Here is a 23,653-nt window from a genome sequence, read left to right on the forward strand (position 1 = left end):
TGGTAACAGAAACATACGTATCAATAATTACTCTAAATGTAAATGGATTAAATGCTCCAACCAAAAGACACAAGCTTACTGAAAGGATACAAAAACAAGACCCACATATATGCTGTCTATAAGAGACCCACTTCAGACCTAGGGAGACATACAGACTGAAAGTGAGGGGATGGAAAAAGATATTCCATACAAATGGAAATCAAAAGAAAGCTGGAGTAGCAATTCTCGCATCAGACAAAATAGACTTTAAAACAAAGACTATTACAAAAGACAAAGAAGGACACTACATAATGATCAAGGGATCAATCCAAGAAGAAGATAAAACAATTGTAAATATTTATGGACCCAACATAGGAGCACCTCAATACATAAGGCGAATACTAAGAGCCAAAAAAGGGGAAATTGACAGTAACACAATCATAGTAGGGGACTTTAACACCCCAGTTTCACCAATGGACAGATCATCCAAAATGAAAATAAATAAGGAAACACAAGCTTTAAATGACACATTAAACAAGATGGACTTAATTGATATTTATAGGACATTCCATCCAAAAACAACAGAATACACTTTCTTCTCAAGTGCTCATGGAACATTCTCCGGGATAGATCATTTCTTGGGTCACAAATCAAGCCTTGGTAAATGTAAGAAAATTTAAATTGTATCAAGTATCTTTTCCGACAACAACACTATGAGACTGGATATCAATTACAGGAAAAAATCTGTAAAAAATACAAACACATGGAGGCTAAACAATACACTACTTAATAACCAAGAGATCACTGAAGAAATCAAAGAGGAAATAAAAAAATACCTAGAAACAAATGACAGTGAAAACACGATGACCCAAAACCTATGGAATGCAGCAAAAGCAGTTCTAAGAGGGAAGTTTACAGCAATACAATCCTACCTTAAGAAACAAGAAACATCTCAAATAAACAACCTAACATTACACCTAAAGCAATTAGAGAAAGAACAAAAAAACCCCCAAAGTTAGCAGAAGGAAAGAAATCATAAAGATCAGATCAGAAATAAATGATAAAGAAACGAAGGGAACTATAGCAGAGATCAATAAAACTAAAAGCTACTTCTTTGAGAAGATAAACAAAATTGATAAACCATTACCCAGTCTCATCAAGAAAAAAAGGGAGAAGACTCAAATCAATAGAATTTGAAATGAAAAAGGAGAAGTAACAACTGACACTGCAGAATCACAAAGGATCATGAGAGATTACTACAAGCAACTAGATGCCAATAAAATGGACAACCTGGAAGAAATGGAGAAATTCTTAGAAATGCAAAACCTTCCAAGACTGAACCAGGAAGAAATAGAAAATATGAACAGACCAATCACAAGCACTGAAACTGAAACTGTGATTAAAAATCTTCCAACAAACAAAAGCCCAGGACCAGATGGCTTCACAGGCGAATTCTATCAAACATTTAGAGAAGAGCGAACACCGATCTTTCTCAAACTCTTCCAAAATATAGAGAGGGAGGAACACTCCCAAACTCATTCTACGAGGCCACCATCACCCTGATACCAAAACCAGACAAAGATGTCACAAAGAAAGAAAACTACAGGCCAATATCACTGATGAACATAGATGCAAAAATCCTCAACAAAATACTGGCAAATAGAATCCAATAGCACATTAAAAGGATCATACACCATGATCAAGTGGGGTTTATCCCAGGAATGCAAGGATTCTTCAATATATGCAAATCAATCAACGTGATACACCATATTAACAAATTGAGGGAGAAAAACCATATGATCATCTCAATAGATGCAGAGAAAGCTTTTGACAAAATTCAACACTGATTTATGATAAAAACCCTCCAGAAAGTAGGCATAGAGGGAACTTACCTCAACATAATAAAGGCCATATATGACAAACCCACAGCCAACATCGTCCTCAATGGTGAAAAACTAAAACCAATCCCACTAAGATCAGGAACAAGAAAAGGTCGCCCACTCTCACCACTAGTATTCAACATAGTTTTGGAAGTTTTAGCCACAGCAATCAGAGAAGAAAAAGAAATAAAAGGAATCCAAATCAGAAAAGAAGAAGTAAAGCTGTCACTGTTTGCAGATGACATGCTACTATACATAGAGAATCCTAAAGATGCTACCAGAAAACTACTAGAGCTAATCAATGAATTGGGTAAAGTAGCAGGATACCAAATTCATGCACAGAAATCTCTTGCATTCCTATACACTAATGATGAAAAATCTGAAAGTGAAATTAAGAAAACACTCCCATTTACCATTGCAACAAAAAGAATAAAATATCTAGGAATAAACCTACCTAAGGAGACAAAAGACCAGTATGCAGAAAATTATAAGACACTGATGAAAGAAATTAAAGATGATACAAATAGATGGAGAGATATACCATGTTCTTGGATCGGAAGAATCAACACTGTGAAAATGACTATACTACCCAAAGCAATCTACAGATTCAATGCAATCGCTATCAAACTACCACTGGCATTTTTCACAGAACTAGAACAAAAAATCTCACAATGTGTATGGAAACACAAAAGACCCCAAATAGCCAAAGCAATCTTGAGAAAGAAAAACAGAGCTGGAGGAATCAGGCTTCCTGACTTCAGACTATACTACAAATCTACAGTAATCAAGACAGTATGGTACTGGCACACAAACAGCAATATAGATCAACGGAACAGGATAGAAAGCCCAGAGATAAACCCACACACATATGGTCACCTTATCTTTGATAAAGGAGGCAAGAACTCAAAATGGATTAAAGACCTAAATGTAAAGCCACACAGTATTAAACTCTGAGAGGAAAACATAGGCAGAACACTCCATGACATAAATCACAGCAAGATCCTTTTTGACCCACCTCCTAGAGAAATGGAAATAAAAACAAAAATAAACAAATGGGACCTAATGAAACTTAAAAGCTTTTGCACAGCAAAGGGAACCATAAACCAGACGAAAAGACAACCCTCAGAATGGGAGGAAATATTTGCAAATGAAGCAACTGACAAAGGATTAATCTCCAAAATTTACAAGCAGCTCATGCAGCTCAGTATCAAAAAAACAATCAACCCAATTCAAAAATGGGCAGCAGACCTAAATAGACATTTCTCCAAAGAAGATATACAGATTGCCAGCAAACACAGGAAAGAATGCTCAACATCATTAGTCATTAGAGAAATGCAAATCAAAACTACAATGAGATATCATCTCACACCTGTCAGAATGGCCATCATCAAAAAATCTACAAACAATAAATGCTGGAGAGGGTGTGGAGAAAAGGGAACCCTTTTGCACTGTTGATGGGAATGTAAATTGATACAGCCACTATGGAGAACAGTATGGATGTTCCTTAAAAAACTACAAATAGAACTACCATACGACCCAGCAATCCCACTACTGGGCATATACCCTGAGAAAACCATAATTCAAAAAGAGTCATGTACCACAATGTCCATTGCAGTAGTGGGATTGCAGCATTGCAGCAATGTCCACTGTTTACAATAGCCAGGACATGGAAGCCACCTAAGTGCCCATCAACAGATGAATGGATAAAGAAGATGTGGCACATATATATATACAATGGAATATTACTCAGCCTTAAAAAGAAACAAAATTGAGTTATTTGTAGTGAGGTGGATGGACCTAAAGTATGTCATACAGAGTGAAGTAAGTCAGAAAGAGAAAAACAAATACCGTATGCTAACACATATATATGGAATCTAAGAAAAAAAAAAAAGATCATGAAGAACCTAGGGGCAAGACGGGAATTAAATATGCAGACCTACTAGAGAATGGACTTGAGGATATGGGGAGGTGGAAGGGTAAGCTGGGACGAAGTGAGAGAGTGGCATGGACATATATACACTACCAAATGTAAAATAGATAGCTAGTGGGAAGCAGCCGCATAGCACAGGGAGATCAGCTTGGTGCTTTGTGACCACCTAGAGGGGTGGGATAGGGAGGGTGGGAGGGAGGGAGATGCAAGAGGGAAGAGATATGGGAACATATGTATATATATAACTGATTCACTTTGTTATAAAGCAGAAACTAACACACCATTGTAAAGCAATTATACTCCAATAAAGATGTTAAAAAAAAATGGCCATTCTATTTGATGTTAGGCTGTTGGTGGATTTCAAGTCCATCAATAAGGGATATTTATGAGGTGCTTACAGTTTAAATAATACAAGGCAAAATTTTGTTTGTCTATCTTTTAACCTACTTAATCCAAGGCTTAAATGCAAAGTGTTTTTGCCCAACAGCAAATAGGTATCCAGTTAAGTGTGGTGGTAAGGGGGCAGGATTCTGGCTCTGAGTTCAGGGACCCTCAACATATAAAGCATTCCACCTACTCAAATTGAAAGTAATCATGTCCTCTACAAAGCTGGAATCATCTCTTCTAAAACCAAGATGCCAAGCAAGACAGCAATCTTTGCCTTATTGATCTAGACGGGAGGAAGAATATATACTCTAGCACCCCTAAATGAACATCTTTGTGACCCTCAAGTACATCTAAGGAGATCAAATCTACAAATTTTGTTTCCTTGGTTTTCGTAAATAGGCCAACCAGGCCAGCATCTTTCCTGCACGGTAACTACAGAAATAATTTTGTCCAACAAAGTGATTTGTAAATGTCTCCTTTCTCTTTCAGGGGTTCAGTCCATCAGAATTTTGTTGACTTCACGTTTGCAACTGGCAGAATAATTGGCTACATATTCACACTGCAAGGAGAAATAGATTCAAACGTAGCCATGAGTCTTAGCAACAAAGCTTCGTTAGCATTCTTGCAAAAGCATTTAGGTAAGAAAGGGATCTTCTTTCCTGACATAAACCAGATGATTCTCAGGAAAAAACTGTTTATCCTAACTGTGCATGAGTCCCATTTTGACTGTTCCCAGTTGGTTTACGATGGAACACTGCAGTCAGTCCATTTGAAAACAATTTAATTTTGCTGCTTTGCATACTACGCGTCATAGGCAGCAAGCCTACCTGTTAGAGCTAATAGTCTTTCTGTGAAGGCTGGGGCGGATTTCCATGCAGAGGATTCGGACAGCATAGTGCCTCAATTCCATCTCTCGTTCTGATGTTGCAGCCACACAGAGCTCACACAGAGCACCTTGCCTCCATAATGGTGACGCAATGTGGGTCGTCTGTGAGGCTAGGGTGCCACCTAGAGGCACTGAACTGTTTAACACTTTCCAAAGTTGAATATGTTTAGTGACATTTGTATTTTACAGGACTTCAGAAAGATTTTGATCAGTGGGATTCTTTAATTGAAGGGGAAGATGACAATCTTATTCCAGGAACCAACATTGACACAACCAACCACCACGCCACCCTGCAGAACTCTACAGGAATAGAGAAGCCAAATTCAGATTAAAAGAGCTTTTTAAAAAGTCTTGTTTAAAAACTGTCTAAAAGTGTGTGTGTGTATGATTTTAATGTATTTTCTCAAATAACTCATATTTGAAAATGTAGGCTGTACCACAATAGTGATTGAAGCTTGGATTAAGATTTTTTTCCTTTAAATGTAAAGAAAGACTGCTACATATAAAAATCATACCAGCCTAAATTTTAGTTTTACTAAAGTGATCCTTTCTCGGTGTCACAATAAAAAACTGATTTTACATTTCTTTAATGGACAAGTATATTAAAACAGGCATCATGCCATTGAAAATGTGTTACAATGACCTAACACTCCCTAAAAACATAATAAAAACAGATTTTCTTGCCTCTTTTTTTTCTATTATAAGCAGTAGAATTGAGTTTTAGCAACATGGTCTTCTGCGTGGGACTTGGTAGCGCTTCTTTGACCTTGGGTCATGGTAAGAGAAATCAGGCCAAGCGGATAATAAAGCCATTGCTTTACTGTGGGATGGGTGCGACTGCACAATTTCAACATAATGACTAAACGGGGAATGGATGGGGGTAAGAATATTGGTGACAAAGCAAAGGCAGCAGATTAAAGCAAGTTGGTAATCTGTTTGCATTTACTTTAATGGTTTACCTCTGAGGCACTCTATTTACTAAAGAAAGGTGCATAAGACAGGCCCACGATTCCGGCCATCACACATTAAATCACTGATTCACCCGAAGGCTGCGACAGATAAGAAAGGACATAATTTTAACTGCTTCATTTTCCACTAGTTTTATTGATATTTAATGAATTTTTAAATTTTATATGTAGTAGTGGGAGGGGAAAAGCACAATAAATGGAGGTAAAAAGATAGCTGAGGGCTTCCCTGGTGGCGCAGTGGTTGAGAGTCCGCCTGCCGATGCAGGGGACACGGGTTCGTGCCCAGGTCCGGGAAGATCCCACATGCCGCGGAGCAGCTAGGCCCGTGAGCCATGGCCGCTGAGCCTGCGCGTCCGGAGCCTGTGCTCCACAACGGGAGAGGCCACAATAGTGAGAGGCCCGCGTACCGGAAAAAAAAAAAAAAAAAAAAAAAAAAGGTAGCTGAAAGATTTGTGCACTTATGTTTCTGGGAGTCACGGAAAATGTGTTTTGTTTCCCAAGGGGTATAAACATTTCTGCCACTCATCAGTTAAGTATATTTTTGTCTAAGAATGGTCTTGTTCCTATGAATTCTCCATAATTAAGTTTAATTATAGCCTGTGTGAACAAGGATAATCAGTACTTAGTAAGCAAGCCTGGTTAACTACTCTATCCCTATTCCTTTTGCCCAGTTAATAAGTAACTGTGTTTTCTGATTTGGCACTCAGGCCTATCTTAATGTTTTAATGTGCAAAAACACCCATTTTGAGAAATATGATTTCTCCTCTAACTGTTCAGATTAAACATTTTTAAATAGAGAGTTAAACTGCTTAGCATGAAACTGATGGCTTTCCATAATCCGACCCTAATGCATCTTCTCTGACCCTTTCTCCCAGTAATTAACTCACAACTATATCTCCTACATGAATGAGCCAAATGTGTCTAATCATTATCCCAGGAACAAGGAATATACTCATCTACCTCAATTACATTTAATGCAGAACACTCTTCTTTTCATTTATTGAAATTATACCCAACTTTTAAGGTTCTTAATTCTCACTATTCCCATCAGGCTTCAGGGTCTCATAATGTTTCACATACATACATCTTTTCCCCCATTCACATGTAGCAAACCTCCTTACTCATTTTAGAAATGGATAACCATTCCAATTGCACTGATGTCCCATTCACTAGCACCTCTTTAAAATCCTTTGTTGGTGGCACATGCTGATGCTGAAAGGAGAAAATAACTGCTGAAAGGATCCAGTGAGTTAAAGTTTAAAAAATACAACCTACCGGGCTTCCCTGGTGGCGCAGTGGTTGAGAGTCCGCCTGCCGATGCAGGGGACGCGGGTTCGTGCCCCGGTCCGGGAAGATCCCACATGCCGCAGAGCGGCTGGGCCCGTGAGCCATGGCCACTGAGCCTGCGCGTCCGGAGCCTGCGCGTCCGGAGCCTGCCCGTCCGGAGCCTGTGCTCCGCAACGGGAGAGGCCACAACAGTGAGAGACCCGCGTACCGCAAAATTAAAAAAATAAAAAATAAAAATACAACCTACCACAGTGCATACTGAGTATCTTTTGGGGGAAAGAAGGAAATATTTATCAAATGCCTACTCCTTTTCTGGCACTTTACATAAATTATTTCTAATCTTAAAACCACTGCAAGAAAGGTTTTATTAACCCCATTTTACAGATGAGGAAGGTCAAGGCTCAACAATGTTATAATAACCTACCCAGGTCACATATCTAGTAAGCAGCATATAGCTCAGATCTGTTTCCTAAAGCTAGGACCTATACTTTGCATACTACCACTTATGCAAAACCAGGTTTCAAAAGCATGGGCTTTGAAGTTAGATGGGTCTAGGTATGGTCAAGCCTCCAAGATTTGCTAGCTCTTTGACATTAGGCAAATTATTTATCTTCTCTAAAAAGCTTCAATTGTCTCACCTATAAAATGTGGATAACATTAATATGCACCTCAGAATCAAGAATTAAATGAGAAAATGCATTTAAAGTACCAACTGAGTGATTAACACATAAAAGCTAACATTTTTATATTTTTATAAATATTATATTATTTATAATATATTATTATTTTATTATATATAATATATATTAATATATAATATATATTTTAAAATATATTTTATATATTTATATATAATATATTATATATTTTATTTATAATATATTTATTGTTATAATATATTAATATATTATTTATAATATAAAATATTATATTGTTTTTATTTATTATTTATAATATTACTATGTTTCCCCCAATTGTAGAATGGTGGTTCGTTCCACGACTACAGATATTCCAGAACCACAGATATTTCCTTTTTAATGAAATGACATCACTATACTTTTAAGGACAAACGTTATTCAAATCTTGTGTCATATTAGTATACTTCTAAATTCAAACAGAATATTAGTCAAAACTAGACAGAAAGGCAAAGCTTCAGAAAGAAAAAAATTTTGAAGGACTTACTGCTAACAAAGCCACCCTCCCAAGTAGCATCATATAATATGCTTGTCATAAACCTATAATTTTCTATTTTAAACACTATATTCAGAAGAAACCCAAATAGTTTTTTTTTGCAGTGTGAGCTACTAGAAAGATAACACATTTAAAGGGAGAGGAAAGATCCCAGCTCCGTATATGCAGAAATAGCACTATGAATACACCACACAGGCAGCCTGAGATCTGTTTTGTTTTTGACACATATCAAGCTTTTTGGAAACAACAACTTCTTCTGATTACGTGCCCTCAATTTTCTGAAATATTCTGTTGGTCTGGGCGAGGTAGCACTTGTTTAAGAGCAGCTTCTGACTGGCCGCGTTTATGGACGCAGTTAAATCTCTATCATCTCCAGACCTCTTTTCTGAAACAAGAAGAGAAAAACCTCAAGTTGAGAAAGAAACATAAAAATAAGAAATTTTGTGTGTGTGTGTGTGGCGGAGGGCCATGCTGCAGCATGCAGGACCTTAGTTCCCCCGGGCAGGATCGAACCCGTGCCCCCTGCAGTGGAAGCGCCGCGTCCTAACCCCTGGACCGCCAGGGAAGTCCCAAGAAAATTCTTTACATGGGTGCTACCGTGACAAAATTAATGTCCTCTAAAAATGGGGAGAGGGAAGAGATGAGCATTCTAATTACTACAGGGAATTATTTCGACTGACGTGATTTTTAAAAATATTTTGGTTCTCACCTTGTACCTATTATCATATAAAACTTCTTGAAAAAGGTTATGAAATTGGTATATTTTCTATTTTTCTAGGATGATATTTGGCAAGGCTGATAACCAATTAGTTCTTTGTTCTCTTTCATTAGTGCGTATATTTCACATAATACTAAAGTCACCAAAAGCTGATTTCATTCTCCATGTGCCTCAGTGTGCTACTTACAAACAAGATCATGCAATAACCAGGAACATCCAAAAAACAGAATCATCACATACACTAAAAATCTCAAAAGAAATTCCAAGAGATTATTTAACAAAGATCATTTGAACATCTGAGCTAACACTGAAAAACTCCTTTAAAATATGAATTTATCATACACCTTCAAGATTAATTCAATCAACAAATTCCCTGTATTTCAAGAAATCTTCTTCTTGTTTACTTTTCATCATTTTTAGCTGAAGTGGTTTTTATTTTCCTACTGCTAACATCCATGGAAATGGATGAACCATTTTTACTTGAGGGATTCAGGGTAATCGTACCTTAAAGACTTGGCCATTCTGGTTGGTAAAAGTATTTTGTTTTAAAAACACAAGTTACCTTTGACCACAGCATCATCCAATGATAGGCAGTAAAGATCTTTTCCCACTGTCTGGAATACAGCCTAACAAAAGAAACCTTTGGATGACTACCACTTCTTTATTGTAAATACAAAATAATTAAAATCAGAAAGGGGACCATAGATACACCAGAAAAATGGTGAACAACAAAAAGTAATCCTATTAAGACTATGCCAATTTGATTTTATAATGAAGAATAACGTCAAGTATATTTTCTATTCTTCAAATACCCATTTATCTGGAATATCTCCACTGTAGCATTCCATGCAAGGACTAAAGTGTCCTTTTCCAATTTTCAGCTTTCAAGAGGTGAAGAAGGTCAATAATTTTTTTATAGTGAACAAATTCACTATATGTCCAACAAGAGGAGAAATGGTTTAATGAATCATTGTCTAGTAATGTCATGTAATATTATGCAGCTATGGCCTTCTGGTTGCAGCCAAGATGGAGTAAGCTGACTTACACTGATTACCATGGAAAATTCTGGAAAGAATACAAAAAGCAACTACCTGAGGCTTCTGAAAAGTAAATGGGATCAGAAATATAGAAGGACTGTAGTAAAAACTTGAATAACGACCCAAAACGGGTGAGTTTCACGCCAAATCACAGCTGCCAGGCTGGGGTGGGCAGCAAAACTGAGCAAAATCCCCTCTTTCTAGCCAGTGGAGTGGGGAAAGAGGCCCCGAATACTAAAGGGTGGGGCGTGTGGGGGGAAACCCCTTCACTGTTTTACTTTTTCTGCACAGCAGTCACAGTGCAGGCACCTACAAATCTGAGAGAAGACGCTGGCCAGTGGATTGAGGAAAACAGCCCTTTGTTATCTGAACAGTCTAGAGGCAGGGGGTGGGGTGTGGGGGTTTTTTCTCTCTTTTCTCTATCTGCTTCACACCAGAGGCAGGCCTGTCAAACAGAGCTGCCTGGTCGCGGGGAAACACTGGGAGAAGCATGCTTTCTGGCCAGAGGACCAGGAAACGGGGCCCCTGGGGGCTGAATAAGAGAGGACCCTTGGAGCCTCAAAGTATGGAGGAAATCTCAGAGAGGACAGGAATTGGAAAATTTGAACCCCTAATATTATATGTGAACCTAAGGTCATCCCAAACGATGCAAATGCAGAACAGAATCAAGAAAAGAAAAGCATAGCTAACTCTTTAACCCCTGAGTGACTGTATAAACCTCTGCCCAAGTTCTAGACTAACCCCTCTGTGGCTTATGCCCTGGGCAGACCCAAACATTATAGCAAAGACGTTGAAGACCAAACTGACACTGGAACCACCAAACACAGAGAGAGAGAGAGAGAGAGAACTTGTGGTATGAACCTAATCAGGTTGACCACCTGCTAAAACAAAAACTTTAACATTTTCCAGAAGATTTTAACAGCCTCCAAAGTCTTACAACATCATATTCAAAACATTCAGAATATAATCCAAAATTACTCAACATACAACGAACGAGGAAAGGCTAATCATTTCTTAAGACAATCAGTAGATGAAAACCCTGCCATGACGAGATACTGGAACTACCAGATACAGATTTTGTAGCAAGAAGTTCAACAAACTGCAAATAGGATAAACTCAAATGTCTAGACGTATCATAACAGCATGGGAGATTGCCTACCATATAATCTTAAATGAAGAACACAGAATATAAAACTGAATGTACAATGAAATAACCATGTTCAAAATATGTAGATGATATATTTATATTCCATATAAACAGAAAGATTATTAAAGAAAACCAAACTGATCAGTCCGTTTGCCTTTGGAAGGATGTATTACAGGTGATTGATACTTCCTCTTTTTAACTTTGTCATATTCCCAGATTTTCTGCATCAAACGTATTTCATAAAGGTCACAAATGCCAAACAATTTTCCTTTTTTGAAATCCCAAAATGAAAATCAGTGAGTAAAACATTAATAAGAGACACTGGGCATAAAATCTAGAAACATTGCATTATTGCTATTTTCCACTGTTGTTATTACAATAGTAGTATTTCTTCCTCTATTATTCCTAAACACAAGGGCTTTGGAAATAGTTCCAGTCACCTTTCAAAATGAAAGAGAACACTCTCATTAATTACTATTTACATAAACCCATACCTCACATGGACTCCTATCCAATTTGGGTATACCATTCCAGACATTCTCAGGGTTCACTACCTCCTCCATACCATTTGAAAGGTTCAAAACCTACAGGAGAAAAACAATAGTAAAAACTGGTCATTCCAAAAGCTGTGACTGATGTATGTACCACAGCAACCATTTTTAAAAGGAAATACTTGAAAAGGTAATTAAATTTTATTAAACATCAATATTACATTTCAACTCAATGGTACTTCAGTTCAAAAAATGTACATTGAGTATCTGTGCCTAGAGATCAAAGGCATAAAATTTAGATCTCAAGAAGTTCAAAATTTGGTGGAGGAACAGACCACTAAGCAGACAGTTACAGTACAGTGTAGGAAGTACAGACTCCTGCAACAGGAGGTATAGGAATACAACACAGGTATAAAGCTTTTGTTGGCGGGGGACAGAGAGGAGTGAAGAGATGGAGAGATTTAGAAAATAATGCTAGTGAATGCTTCCTGGAAGAGGTAATGGCTAATCTTTTAAAGATAAGCGGAAATTATCCAGTTTGGGAAGGGGACAGAATACAGGCAAATAGGACTGCATTATTAACTATATCAAAGAAGCCAAACACAAGAGTATATATAAGAGAAATCAAGCAGTATGGTGTTCATCTAATATAAGATACAAAACCCAAACGAGTAAGACCTAAGGCTGGAGAAGTACATGGACACTCAACCCCAGAGAACCTCCTGTGGCACGTTAATGACTTTTCCAGACTTGAGGGTCTCAAATTTTCATGGTGCAAGAGTATACGTTACTCGTCCTTCCCCTGGAAATCCTCAATCAGACAGCCAGGGCAAGGTCCAGGAATCCATCAATACATTTAAGAAATGTGCCAGGTGATTCTGATTAAGGTGGTTTTCAGACCACAGGAAAAACACAATCTACTGGAGGTTTCCAAGAGGTTTTCCACAAGCGAATGATGGAGTCAGATTTGCATCTGACAAACTTCACACTGGCAGTGTGGAGAATCAACTGAATAAAGACTAGAAGTAAACCAATAGAAGGTTATTAGAGGCATCTAGCTGTGAAATGAGAGACTTAATCAAGACAGTGGCATTAGGTATAAAAAGTTTTAACAAAGAGATAAGAAGTGGAAAGTGCAGAACTCAGTGACTGACAGATAGGATTTCGGGAGTAAGGGAGATGAAAGAGCCCTGGATGCTTACATAGGAACTTTTTAAATGATTTTTGCACTGCATCAAATTATCAGGGGGAATGAGCAGGTAAATAATCTATTCAATTGGATTTTCTAGTCTGATAAAGTTTGGTAAAATTTCCTTAACAATCTGCAAGTCCATTTTGAGACAAATTACTTCAGTTTTACATACCCTCGTGCCTTCTTCAGCTAATTCCAAAATCTCACATTTAGACCACGTGTTTCTTAGACTTGACCACACAACACATTTGGATCCCACAGTAAATCCTCTCAGAGTGTAGGTGTTCTCTGGTTGAGCTGCCAAATTGAATAGAGCAAGACTCAATGCATACCTCTTAATTCCTTAAAGATATGCAAGCAAAGCATTTCCCCAACATGCATTTACTATTCTCGTACCATCAATATCACATACGGTACGACATGTTCTAAGCCTCCCTCCCTCGATTTTATTTTTAAATTCTTCCAGTGGCCCTTCCCCGTATAATTCCTTACCGCTCTCCTCAAAAAACACGACCATGATGTGCTGTTTTTTTAAGGATGTGAATCTGATTTCTAACGTTGAGAGTTACTACTTAAAGCTGGCTATTATAGCCACATGGAATGTGGTCTGTGGTTACAACAGCCATTTCTACAGCAAAGCAGCATGGTACATACAAGTGAGCAGACACTTTTATCACAAAGCTGTTACTTATTATTAAAATGTGACAATGAGGACTAAAAATCCAGGCTGGTATTTAAATAAATTACTGTACATCCACAGGATGGCATACTACAGAACTAAAATATTTTTGAAAGCATATTTAAGGGATTAAAACGCAGGATTCAACACTGTATGACAGTATGACCTCTAGTTAGTTTTTTAAACTGTATGTGAGTAGACACACACAGAAAGGGTGAGAAACGTCAGGAAGGAAGTATATACACCATCATAGCATTCACAGTGGCCATTTCTTGGTGCTGGGATTATGATGATTTTCATTCTCCTTAGTCTATTGTTTTCTCTATTTTGTACAATGGCTCAAATCTAATATAAAAATTGACACTTAAAAAGTTTAACATTGATTATTTTTTTAAAAAACCTAAAAGATAGCTATTTTGTGTAACTTTCAAGTCTCGTTAAGTAGCCAAGAAAATAGCAGCAAAAATAATTTATAAAAAAGTTAATGACAATTAATGTTCTCCAATATTTACTCATGGCTGTAAACTTGCTTGATTAATACAGGCTCCCTAACTCCATTTTTTTAAGGGCTTCTAAACGAATGGCAAGGTATATGATGAAGCAAAACAGTTAATTCTTAAAACTGTGTTGGGGCTTCCCTGGTGGCGCAGTGGTTGGGAGTCCGCCTGCCGATGCAGGGGACCTGGGTTCGTGCCCCGGTCCGGGAGGATCCCACATGCCGCGGAGCGGCTGGGCCCGTGAGCCATGGCCGCTGAGCCTGCGCGTCTGGAGCCTGTGCTCCGCAACGGGAGAGGCCACAACAATGAGAGGCCCGCGTACCGCAAAAAAACACTGTGCTGAAATGATCCCTACTGTAAATTCATGCCTACATTATTATGCTTGGCAAAGGAACACTATATTTTTCAAAACTTACCAAAAAACATAACCTCTTGATTTTAGAGATGATTTGTTTATATTTTAAATGTGATTACTTTTTGGAGACACAGACTTGAAGCATTCTATTTTTAAAAGCAAAATTAATAATTCAGCATTTCACCCAGCATATAAAGAATTATTTTACTACTTAATTACCCACGTTTAAAATACCCTTCGTAAAATCCAAATCTGATTCTCTTCTCAGGTTTTAATCTTCCCTCCCCCAAATTAATATTTTAAAAATTCAAATAAGAATTATTCTCTTTTCTTTAAAACAAATAAGTACTTTTCACTTAGTTAAGTAAAAGCGAATGGGAAACAACAACAACAACAACAAAAAAACGCACATACCCGAGACATGATCTGGTAAAGCGTGATTGTGTTTCCTTCCGGGTTCTTCTTCAGAAAACACAGAGTTCAACGATGACACGGCATCTCTAAACAGAGATGTATGTTCTGTACATTCTTCTTTATAGATATTCATTTCAATCTGCATCTTGGCATAGCAGGTCTTTCCCTGCTGGCACAGCCTATGCTCCTCATCAAAGCATTCCGCACAACTGGACCTTCTTGCGTCCTCAGCACACAGGGACTCTTGGGCTTTCCGACTAACTCTTAAAGACAATGGGTTTATTTTGTCCTCTAGACACAGCTGGGCTGTAGGTAATTCTAGTTCAGGCTGTTTCTCGGCTTCACAGTTGAGGGGCAGTAGCCCTGCCAATGGTGGCAGGTTGGCCGCTGGGTCACAGCCTTGGGGAAGAGGCACAGACAGAGGCACCAGGCCCAGCTCTTCTTTCCCCTCCTCTGCAACTAAGGAATGCTGCAATTCAATGAATTCCAGCTCCAGGAATTCTCTGGACTCATCATCAGGAGAAAGCTCTACCTCGAGGGAATTCAGTTCCAGGGCCTCCTTTGTTTCGGTGGCATGTGGTAACAATGCGCTAAATCCTGTAATTAGGTACTTATCATCAAACTTTGCTTTGTCACCCAGATGGCACTCGACTTTACCTTCCAGCATCTCAGTGCCACTTTCATCTTTGCCTGGGTTTTCAAAAGTTTCAAAAATGTTATCAGTTTCGGGGACAAAGAATTTACCTGGTTTGGTTTCAATGATGTTTAAGTCTTTGTCAATTCTTTCCAAGAGCTTACCTGTCTGTGATTTGACACAGAGTGCTTTCTCTTGTCCAGCTTTGCTACTTGGTTTCTGAAGTCCAACATCTGGATTGGGGGACCCAAGAGCTCCCTTTATGTCTACGCCATTGTTTTCATAGGGCAGGTCACTGTCACTCACACCAATCTTAGAATATTTCTTCATTTTCTCACTAATACTTTCGCCTTTGCTTTTCAAGTCAACGATGGCTAAAAGGATATCACAAACATCCCTTTTGATTTCTAATACTGTTATCTCCAACATATCTTCTGTTACTATTTCATAAAAGTAGTCATTTCCCTCTTGAGGGCATGCACCTTCTGAAATATTAAATCCTGAGAGGCAACATGGAAAGGCTTGCATGGGAACTGCCAACAGTTCAGAAGGGATGTTCCAGAGGGCTTTGGGGTCCACACAGTCTTCAACGTTTCCAAAGTCCACAAGCCTGACGGACACAAGAGAATCTTCACAAATATTGGTGACAAGTGCCCTGTAATAATGCCCGTCTTCTCTGTATCTCACTATGCAAGGATCTCCCATATGAGGGCAGGAGATGCAGCTTCCCCAAGCTGTCACCTGCTCTCCAGCAGTTTGTACTTCCACTTCTAAATACTGAAGTTTCTCTGTGTCCGCAAACTGACACCAAAAATATTCAGGTCCATCGATCACTGTGGCATAAGCTTGTATCATCTTCATCTTTGGATTATACCAGTTAAGAAATACAGAAGTGTCTACGCCTGTTCTGTTGACAGACTTTGAACAGGCACCTTTAACTATTTGGGTAGAAAGTCCTATTTGAGATTTTTCACTGAAAGCGTACCTGCTCATCATATCTTCTGCTATGATCCCATGTTCATCAGCAAGAATAACTTCCCATTTGTCTTGAAACTGAACAAATTCGCATCTTAGTTGCGCCTCCTCTGTCCTTCGGGAAAAGTAATTCATCATTTCCTTATGGTTTAAAATCTTAGGAGCCCCAAGTCCCCTTAAGGAACAGTGAATGCACAGTCTGGGTGATAGTGCATTAACAAGGTCAAGTTTGCCTACTGTGTTGGTGTGAACCACAGAAACATTGCCATAATCTATAAACTGCACAGAGAGAAGGTCATTGGGTTGATGTTCCTTGACCACAGCACGATACCATAAATTGTCTTCTGGGAAAACAGCACATATTATATCTCCTCTTTGCAAAGGTGGACCTGCATAATATTCAGGCCTTGTTCTAACAGTGTTTAACCTCTCTGAAAGACGATCAATTTCAGCCTCATCTTCTGTTAGTTGAACATAAAAGTCTGAAAGGTCATTTATATGAGAAACATACACAGTTGTTTTAAAGCCAGGCATTATAGTCTTCTGAGGGAACTCAGAAAATTTTAGAGGCAAACCTTTGTTACATGAATCTCCTATTTTTCTCTCTGGAAGAGCGGCTTCTAGTTTTGTGGCTTTCAAAGGGGGCTCAGCCGAACTTACTAATTTCTTTTCTACTGGTAATGGAGACACTTGATTATTTTTATTTGCCACAGAGTCCGGATACTGAGTGACTAAGTTTGTCTTCATTGAACTGCATGAAAATTTGATTTCCTTACATGCTGAGCTGATCTGAGGTTTGTATGATTCTCCTAAGATCACCAAACTGTCTGATTTGTTCTCTATTGATTTACTTAAATACTGTGTAGGTGACAACTTCACAGCTTCCTTTTTTGCTTCAAGAGTTTCAGGTGTAGAGAGGAGTGATTCACTTTCTTTTTTTCTTGTCCCGCCTTTGGAACCTAGGAGTCCTAACTTCTCATTAATATTAGCATTAATTTGAATGCTGTTGTCATATAGTTCTATAATCAGTCTTCCATCTGGATCTTTTGCTACAACCAAAGCCTTCAATGACTTCTCTGAAATAGTCTCCTGAAACCGCGTTGTGACTTCTTCTGGTATATGATCAGGAATATCAGATAATGAACATTTAATGGCTTGCATGGGCAGAAGTAAGATGTCAAATGCATCGCTAGGTATTGGAAGCAGATCATCATTTGTTACCACATAACTATTCCCAAAATCAACAAAAAAGACTTTACTTGGTTCTTTTTCTATGATTATCCCCCTATACCAGTTTCCGTCGGTATACCTGGCAAGGCACAATGTGCTGGGGACCAAGGGAGATGTTTTTAAATTCAGCAAAACTTTACTTAATTGTGTAATATGATATGACAACTGTTCTAAAATATTTGCATTTCTTCCCAGCTGGCAATAAAATGTCCAAGGGTCATCGACATGTGTTATATACACTGATTCTTCACTTCCAATTTTCATACCATGTGTAGAATAGTAGTAAGAATGGAGCTGAACAGAGGACACCAGAGGCTTCTGAAGTTTTACTGGTCTTGCAAGTCTCTGTTCTACCAAAAAATGGCATGCACTCTGGAAAGGTGTTAGCAAATCCACAACATTAAACAGTTCTTCAACGTGAATGGAAGCCAAAGCAAATATGGTGCATTTTAATTCTACATTGTCTTCCCATGCCTTGTGCACAAATTCACTAAAAGCTTGGATTGCCTTTTCATCCCAAACAAAAGGATTGTGACCCGTTGGTTGAATTAAATTATAAAGGCTGCACCTAAACGCTTGAACCTTAACCTTGAGAAACTCTTCACTAATTGAATAAATATTCTTCACAGATACCGTTTCTTTGTCTCCATAATCTACAAATATGACGTTGACATGCTCTGAAGATTGTGCCCCAGTAATCAGAGCTCTGGACCATTTTCCATTTGCTGTTCGTTTTGCCAAACAAGCAGGGGTGGTTCCCTGGTAGGGAGTAGCTGTATTCTTGCAATGGTCCTGAATACCACACATTAGCGCTTTAAAGCCTTCTATGTTCCTGGTCAGCTGGCACCAGAAATAGCCAGGGTTTTCAACATGAGACACTTTGACTTCTACTGTACTTCCAACTTCTAGCTCCTCTTTACAAGAAGAGCCTGGCTTAATGTCCAAGAAATTCTGTACAAGAGGAGAGTAAACAGACACTCTTTTTTCTTTGTCCTGTACAACTAGTCCAGTTGAAACGTTTGTCACAACTGTTGTGTCATTCACAGTTTCTGGAACAACTGTAGTTTCACCCTCTCTCTTGACTTTGTGTTCTACTTCCTTCTTGGCAGAAGATATTTTGTTACTGTCTGCAGTAAAATGGTTTGAAACATGCCCTGGAGAGTGGGCACTTTTGCAAATATTTTCCTTTGTTTCAAATTCCTGATACTTGGCAAATCCGGCCTGAGCAATTACCTTACTAATGTTTTCTTCCCCTGTTCTTGATTCATCGAGAATCTCAATAACATACTGACTATCCTGCTTATCAAGGACATGGATAACTAATTCTTTGTGCAGCACAGTCTTTTTAAAAAAGGAAATTGCCTCCTGGCTCCAATTTTTTCCCAAAGGCCAAATATCGGCCAGGGTGCACCTCAGGGCCAGTATTGGTAGCCGCCTAAACTGAGGGAGCAGCATTCTCACATCATACCGGTCCATATTTTCTGAATTGCCCCGGTCAACGAAGAATACATCCACACTCTTGTCGTCTAATCGAGTGACCATAGCCCGATAATAGCCACTTTCTTTCCATTTCACACAGCAAAGGTCATCGGCTTCAGGTTTCAAAATAACACCATCCAGCTTACTGGCAGAGGCATAGAAACTGCACATTCTCCTCATTAATTTGCTGAAGGTGCCATTGTGTTTCCTCAACCTAATCCAAAACTCAGAAGGATTTTTCACAAACTCCACCTGGGCATCGTAGAAGGCGTTCATCTTTAACCTGATAGACCTCAAGGCTGGGAGTGAAATCTCTTCATCCACTTCTTCAGCAGGAGACTGAGACTGAAAAGCTGTTTCTGGTTCCTCCTCCCCGCCCCCCCTCCTCCTCCTCCTCTATTCCCTGGCTCTGAAGCAATCGGTCAGCCAAGCAACAGGACTGTACTCCGAACACACAGTTAAGATTAATCCCATCTTCTCCATACAGGGTGACGTAATACACATGCTCAAAGGAAGAGTAAAATTCAATCTTTGCGTTCACTGCCTGGCCCAGAAACAGTGCCTTCAGGTCACCGACCTGTGACCGAGACCAGCCTCTGCCACCATCCCAGAGTCCGTACAAAGCGCAAGGGTATGTCACCACGGGTATTCGAAAATATTCGGGCAGCAAGTAGCGAAGGCTATTACAACTCACTAACTCCTTCCTTCCATAGTCCACATGAAGTACCTGGGCACAGCGCTGGGGCCGGAAAGTCTCAAGCAAGAGCGCTCTGTACCAATGTCCATCCAACCCGCAGGATGCGCACGGAGAGCCCGGCTTGTCTGGGCTCTCCTCCCTCTCCTCCCACGTGGCACTGGTATAGTTCTCATCCCCTGTCCCGGGGGAACCCCTATATATCTGGGCCATGCTCTCGGAGAGGCGGTGGACCTCCTGCGAGAAGCTGCGGAGCCGGCAGTGAATGCGGTGGGGATGGCACACCTGGGTGACCACCATGGGCTCCGTCACGCCCAGCTGCAGCTGGGGGTAGAAGTAATCCAGGCCAGCCTGCTCCTGCTTGGGCGGGATTCGCGGGACGACCGGGGCCCCGGGGCCCAGGACAGCCGCGGTGGCCGAGAGGTAGCGCTTGAGCAGGGAGCGGAAAAGGCCGTCGGGCACCTGCCGGGCCAGGCCGAGCTCCTGCATCTGCTGGCTCAGCTCGGGCACCTCCAGGAGGACCAGACGGTGGAGCAGCAGCACGTCCAGGACCCGTCCGTGCATCTCCTTGCCCTGCAAGTTGCTAAGGAAGTCCACGGCGCTGGCAGCCCAGTGCTGGGGCTCGGCCCCGCCCACGCCGCCGCTGCCGCCCGCAGGCACCAGGCCAGCCAGCACGCAGCCCAGCACCTCCGACGGCAGGTGGAAGAACTCGCTGCGCCCAGGCGCCAGCGAGCCCGCGCCGACCGTGATGGTGCGACCCTCGTCCAGCAGGAAGACGCGGCTCTCCTGCGCCTGCCGGCTGACTACGCGGCCGCGGTGCCACAGCAGACCTGCCTGCACCAGGCACAGCTCGCCCGGCGAGGCCGAGGTGCCGCCCAGCGCCCATGGGCCGTGCGCGGCCGCCGCCGCTTCCTGGATCTCCCGGCTCAGCCTCACGTACTCGTCCCGCCTTTCGCCCACCAGCCCCCAGAGCTGCACGGGGATCACCGCAGGCTGCACGTCCACGAAGGACACCCGTAGCACCAGCGAGGCCCCCGGCGTCGGCAGCCCCGGCGTCGAGCACATCTCTGCCACGCCGCCCGACCCGCGAAGCCCCCGCGCCGCTGGAAGGAGAGCCCCGCAGACTCGGGCTCGCAGGACACACGGACTGGGAAGGACACCAAGCCGGGCGACCCCGCCGCAACGCCGCCTCCGGGCCTCCCGGACTCGCGCTGACTGGTAAGACCCTGCGGCCCGACCAACCGCCCACGGTTGCGCCCCCGCGCAGGCATTTGTAGCGCGAGGTGGCCCGGCTTCTGGCCGCGGGCGGCGGGCGGACCTGCTTACCTGTGCTGGGGGGCGCAGAAGGGGCCTCGAGGGCCGAGACGTGGCGGGATCCGGACGCCACCTGCCTCTTCTCAGAGCGCCTTCGACTCTGGAGCACGCAGGGAGTCGGCCGGGCCTGGGGCGGCGGCGAGGCCCAGACCACGCAGGGACCTCCTTTTCGGCCGCCCGGCTGAGACCGACGAAGCCCGGCGAGCCCGGCGCGGTGCTAGCCATTGAAGAACCGGGGAGGAGAAACGGAGGCGCCCACCGCACGTTCTGGGTGTTGGGCCGGAATTCTCGGAGGCCCGGCGCTCTCCCGCTGCGGGCCGCGCGGTGGCGCTTGCGCCCCCGGGGCAGGGCGTTGGCTGTGTGCTCTCAGCGTTGTGGCCTCGAGCAGGTCGCTGACCGTCTCTTCTAGGAACCTGTTTGATCGCCTGGATGGATACAGTTGTGATAAGGGTTAAAGTATGAGAGTATATGAAGACTGTTAAATGTTTCTTTCCCTACGATTACCCGGTGTGAGTTTCTTTGCTGTATCGTTTGCCCACTTTGCAGGCGTTTAGTCTTCATTTACGCACGGAGCTAGCACAGAACTGGACTCAGAGAAGGAGGTCAAGAGTTTTGGAAGAAACATGACTTCCAACGCTTGCTGCATCTGCTATGGCGGAGGGCCTCTTGGCTGGACTGTCGTTCTTTTTCCCACCTAAATCTTACCAAGGTAACCCTTAGGAGACTCTGTTTGTCAACGGGAAGGGGAATGGAAAAGTGCAGGCAAACTAGGCGTAACTCCCAGAATTACTACATTTGTGCTGAAATGTTTGTTCATTGGCGAAGTTAGGCACAGTCCTAGGGGTTTCTCATACCTTTCCACTTCACTTTTTCACATTGTGAAATGTCATCAAATTTAATAATAGATGAAATCAAGACAGTGCTTAATATAACCCTGGCCTGACAGTGTAAATCTCAGTGTCTTCAGTCTATCCAGATTAGAGGTTGCCAGGTGCTTCCAAAGCCTCCCGTGCTTGCTATGCAGTTTCACATTGTGTGGCAGTTGTCTTTGATCACTCTGTCATCCCACCAGCTTGAAAGCGCCTTGTGGCAAGAACTGTTTGTTGCATTCCTGGAATCGAGCAGGGGGCTGAGGCAATAAATACTCGCTGAATGAATATATGAAAGAATGATTTTGATTTCTCTAAAATATTAGACTTTTACCTGATAAACTCATCCTAGAAAACTCAGTTCAATTTTCCAAATTTTCTCTAATGTTTTACAATAATAATGGAAGAAAAATAAACATTTGGTTTAAACACATCTAGCAAGTTCTAGCTCAGATGTGTCTTCCTCATGACTTTACTATTCCCAGGCAGAATTGATTATTCCCCCCTTTTACATGCCTCTATTATATTATCTATCACATCTTGCAATTGTTTCCTTTTGCTCTGTTCTACCAGAGTGTGAACTTCTTGAAAGCAGGAACTCTTCTCATTTATTTTTGTATTCTCAGTGCCCCACACAGTGCTGGACTTTTGATTAGCACACAATAATGTTTAGCAACAACAAAAAAGTAGATAATCTGGCACTATATCCTTGATGATGGAAGAAAGGAGTTCATTATAAAATGGTCTTACTGTCATTTGGGATTGTTTGATCCAACATGGAATCGTGATTTCAACTAATCTTCTATTTCAGTTCAAGCTGTATAACGCAGCTCTTACAGAGACCACAGCGTTGTAGACAACAATCTAAGCAAATGACTTCTGTTTCCTGTTTAACTTGCTCCCCACCCTTTTTCTGTAACTCAGAGCCTCTAATCCTCAATGTCAAGGTGTATCGTGTAGCTGATGGGCTGATCGGAGCCATTCCTCACATCCTCCCAGATATTTCCAGTGTCCTGCCTCTGCTGCAACTGGGATAGGTAGCTTTACTTTGCTCTGTCTTGCTCTGCTGCTGGACAGGGATCTTTAAAAAATCGGACCATGGCACTGTGAAGATTAAACTCCTGCTCTATATTTCCCATACTTTATTAAGCAAAATATCTTGAGTTCCATAAAAAATAAAAAAACTTCCATCTTCTATTTTTTTAAATTAGGGAATTCCCTGGCGGTCCAGTGGTTAGGACTCCGCACTTTCACTGCCGAGGGCCCAGGTTTGATCCCTGGCTGGGGAACTAACATCCCACAAGCCATGTGGTGCGGCGAAAAAAATTTTTTTTAATTAAAAAAAAATTCCTTAATAAGACACCAGTAGTCTGAAGAAGTGGTATCAACTGTTATATATGACTTTTATTTACAACCTCAG

General features: G+C 41.3%; 2 protein-coding genes across 5 annotated transcripts in view; one reads left to right on the forward strand and one right to left on the reverse strand.

Moving 5' to 3' along the window:
* The window catches only part of PLA2G7 (phospholipase A2 group VII), a 34,131-nt gene extending 28,385 nt beyond the window's left edge, over positions 1-5,746 (forward strand). For 2 of the 4 annotated variants that reach the window (XM_067752760.1, XM_067752761.1), the window contains exons 10-11: positions 4,666-4,814; positions 5,252-5,647. In XM_067752760.1, coding sequence (XP_067608861.1) covers positions 4,666-4,814; positions 5,252-5,394 — 292 coding nt within the window. In that variant the 3' untranslated portion in view covers positions 5,395-5,647. Of the gene's footprint in view, positions 1-4,665; positions 4,815-5,251 lie in introns of all 4 variants that reach the window. The other 2 variants (XM_067752758.1, XM_067752759.1) reach the window with 1 other exon arrangement.
* A 2,546-nt stretch (positions 5,747-8,292) lies between these two features.
* On the reverse strand, positions 8,293-21,115 carry TDRD6 (tudor domain containing 6). Its single transcript, XM_067752757.1, is given in 5 exon segments — positions 8,293-8,893; positions 11,905-11,994; positions 13,266-13,390; positions 15,039-19,728; positions 19,730-21,115. Coding segments are annotated over 5 exon segments (6,321 nt in total). The 3' UTR covers positions 8,293-8,863.
* Positions 21,116-23,653: the final 2,538 nt, after the last annotated feature.

The sequence above is a fragment of the Pseudorca crassidens genome, chromosome 10 (genome assembly GCF_039906515.1).
Source record: "Pseudorca crassidens isolate mPseCra1 chromosome 10, mPseCra1.hap1, whole genome shotgun sequence".
Classification (NCBI taxonomy): Eukaryota; Metazoa; Chordata; class Mammalia; order Artiodactyla; family Delphinidae; genus Pseudorca; species Pseudorca crassidens.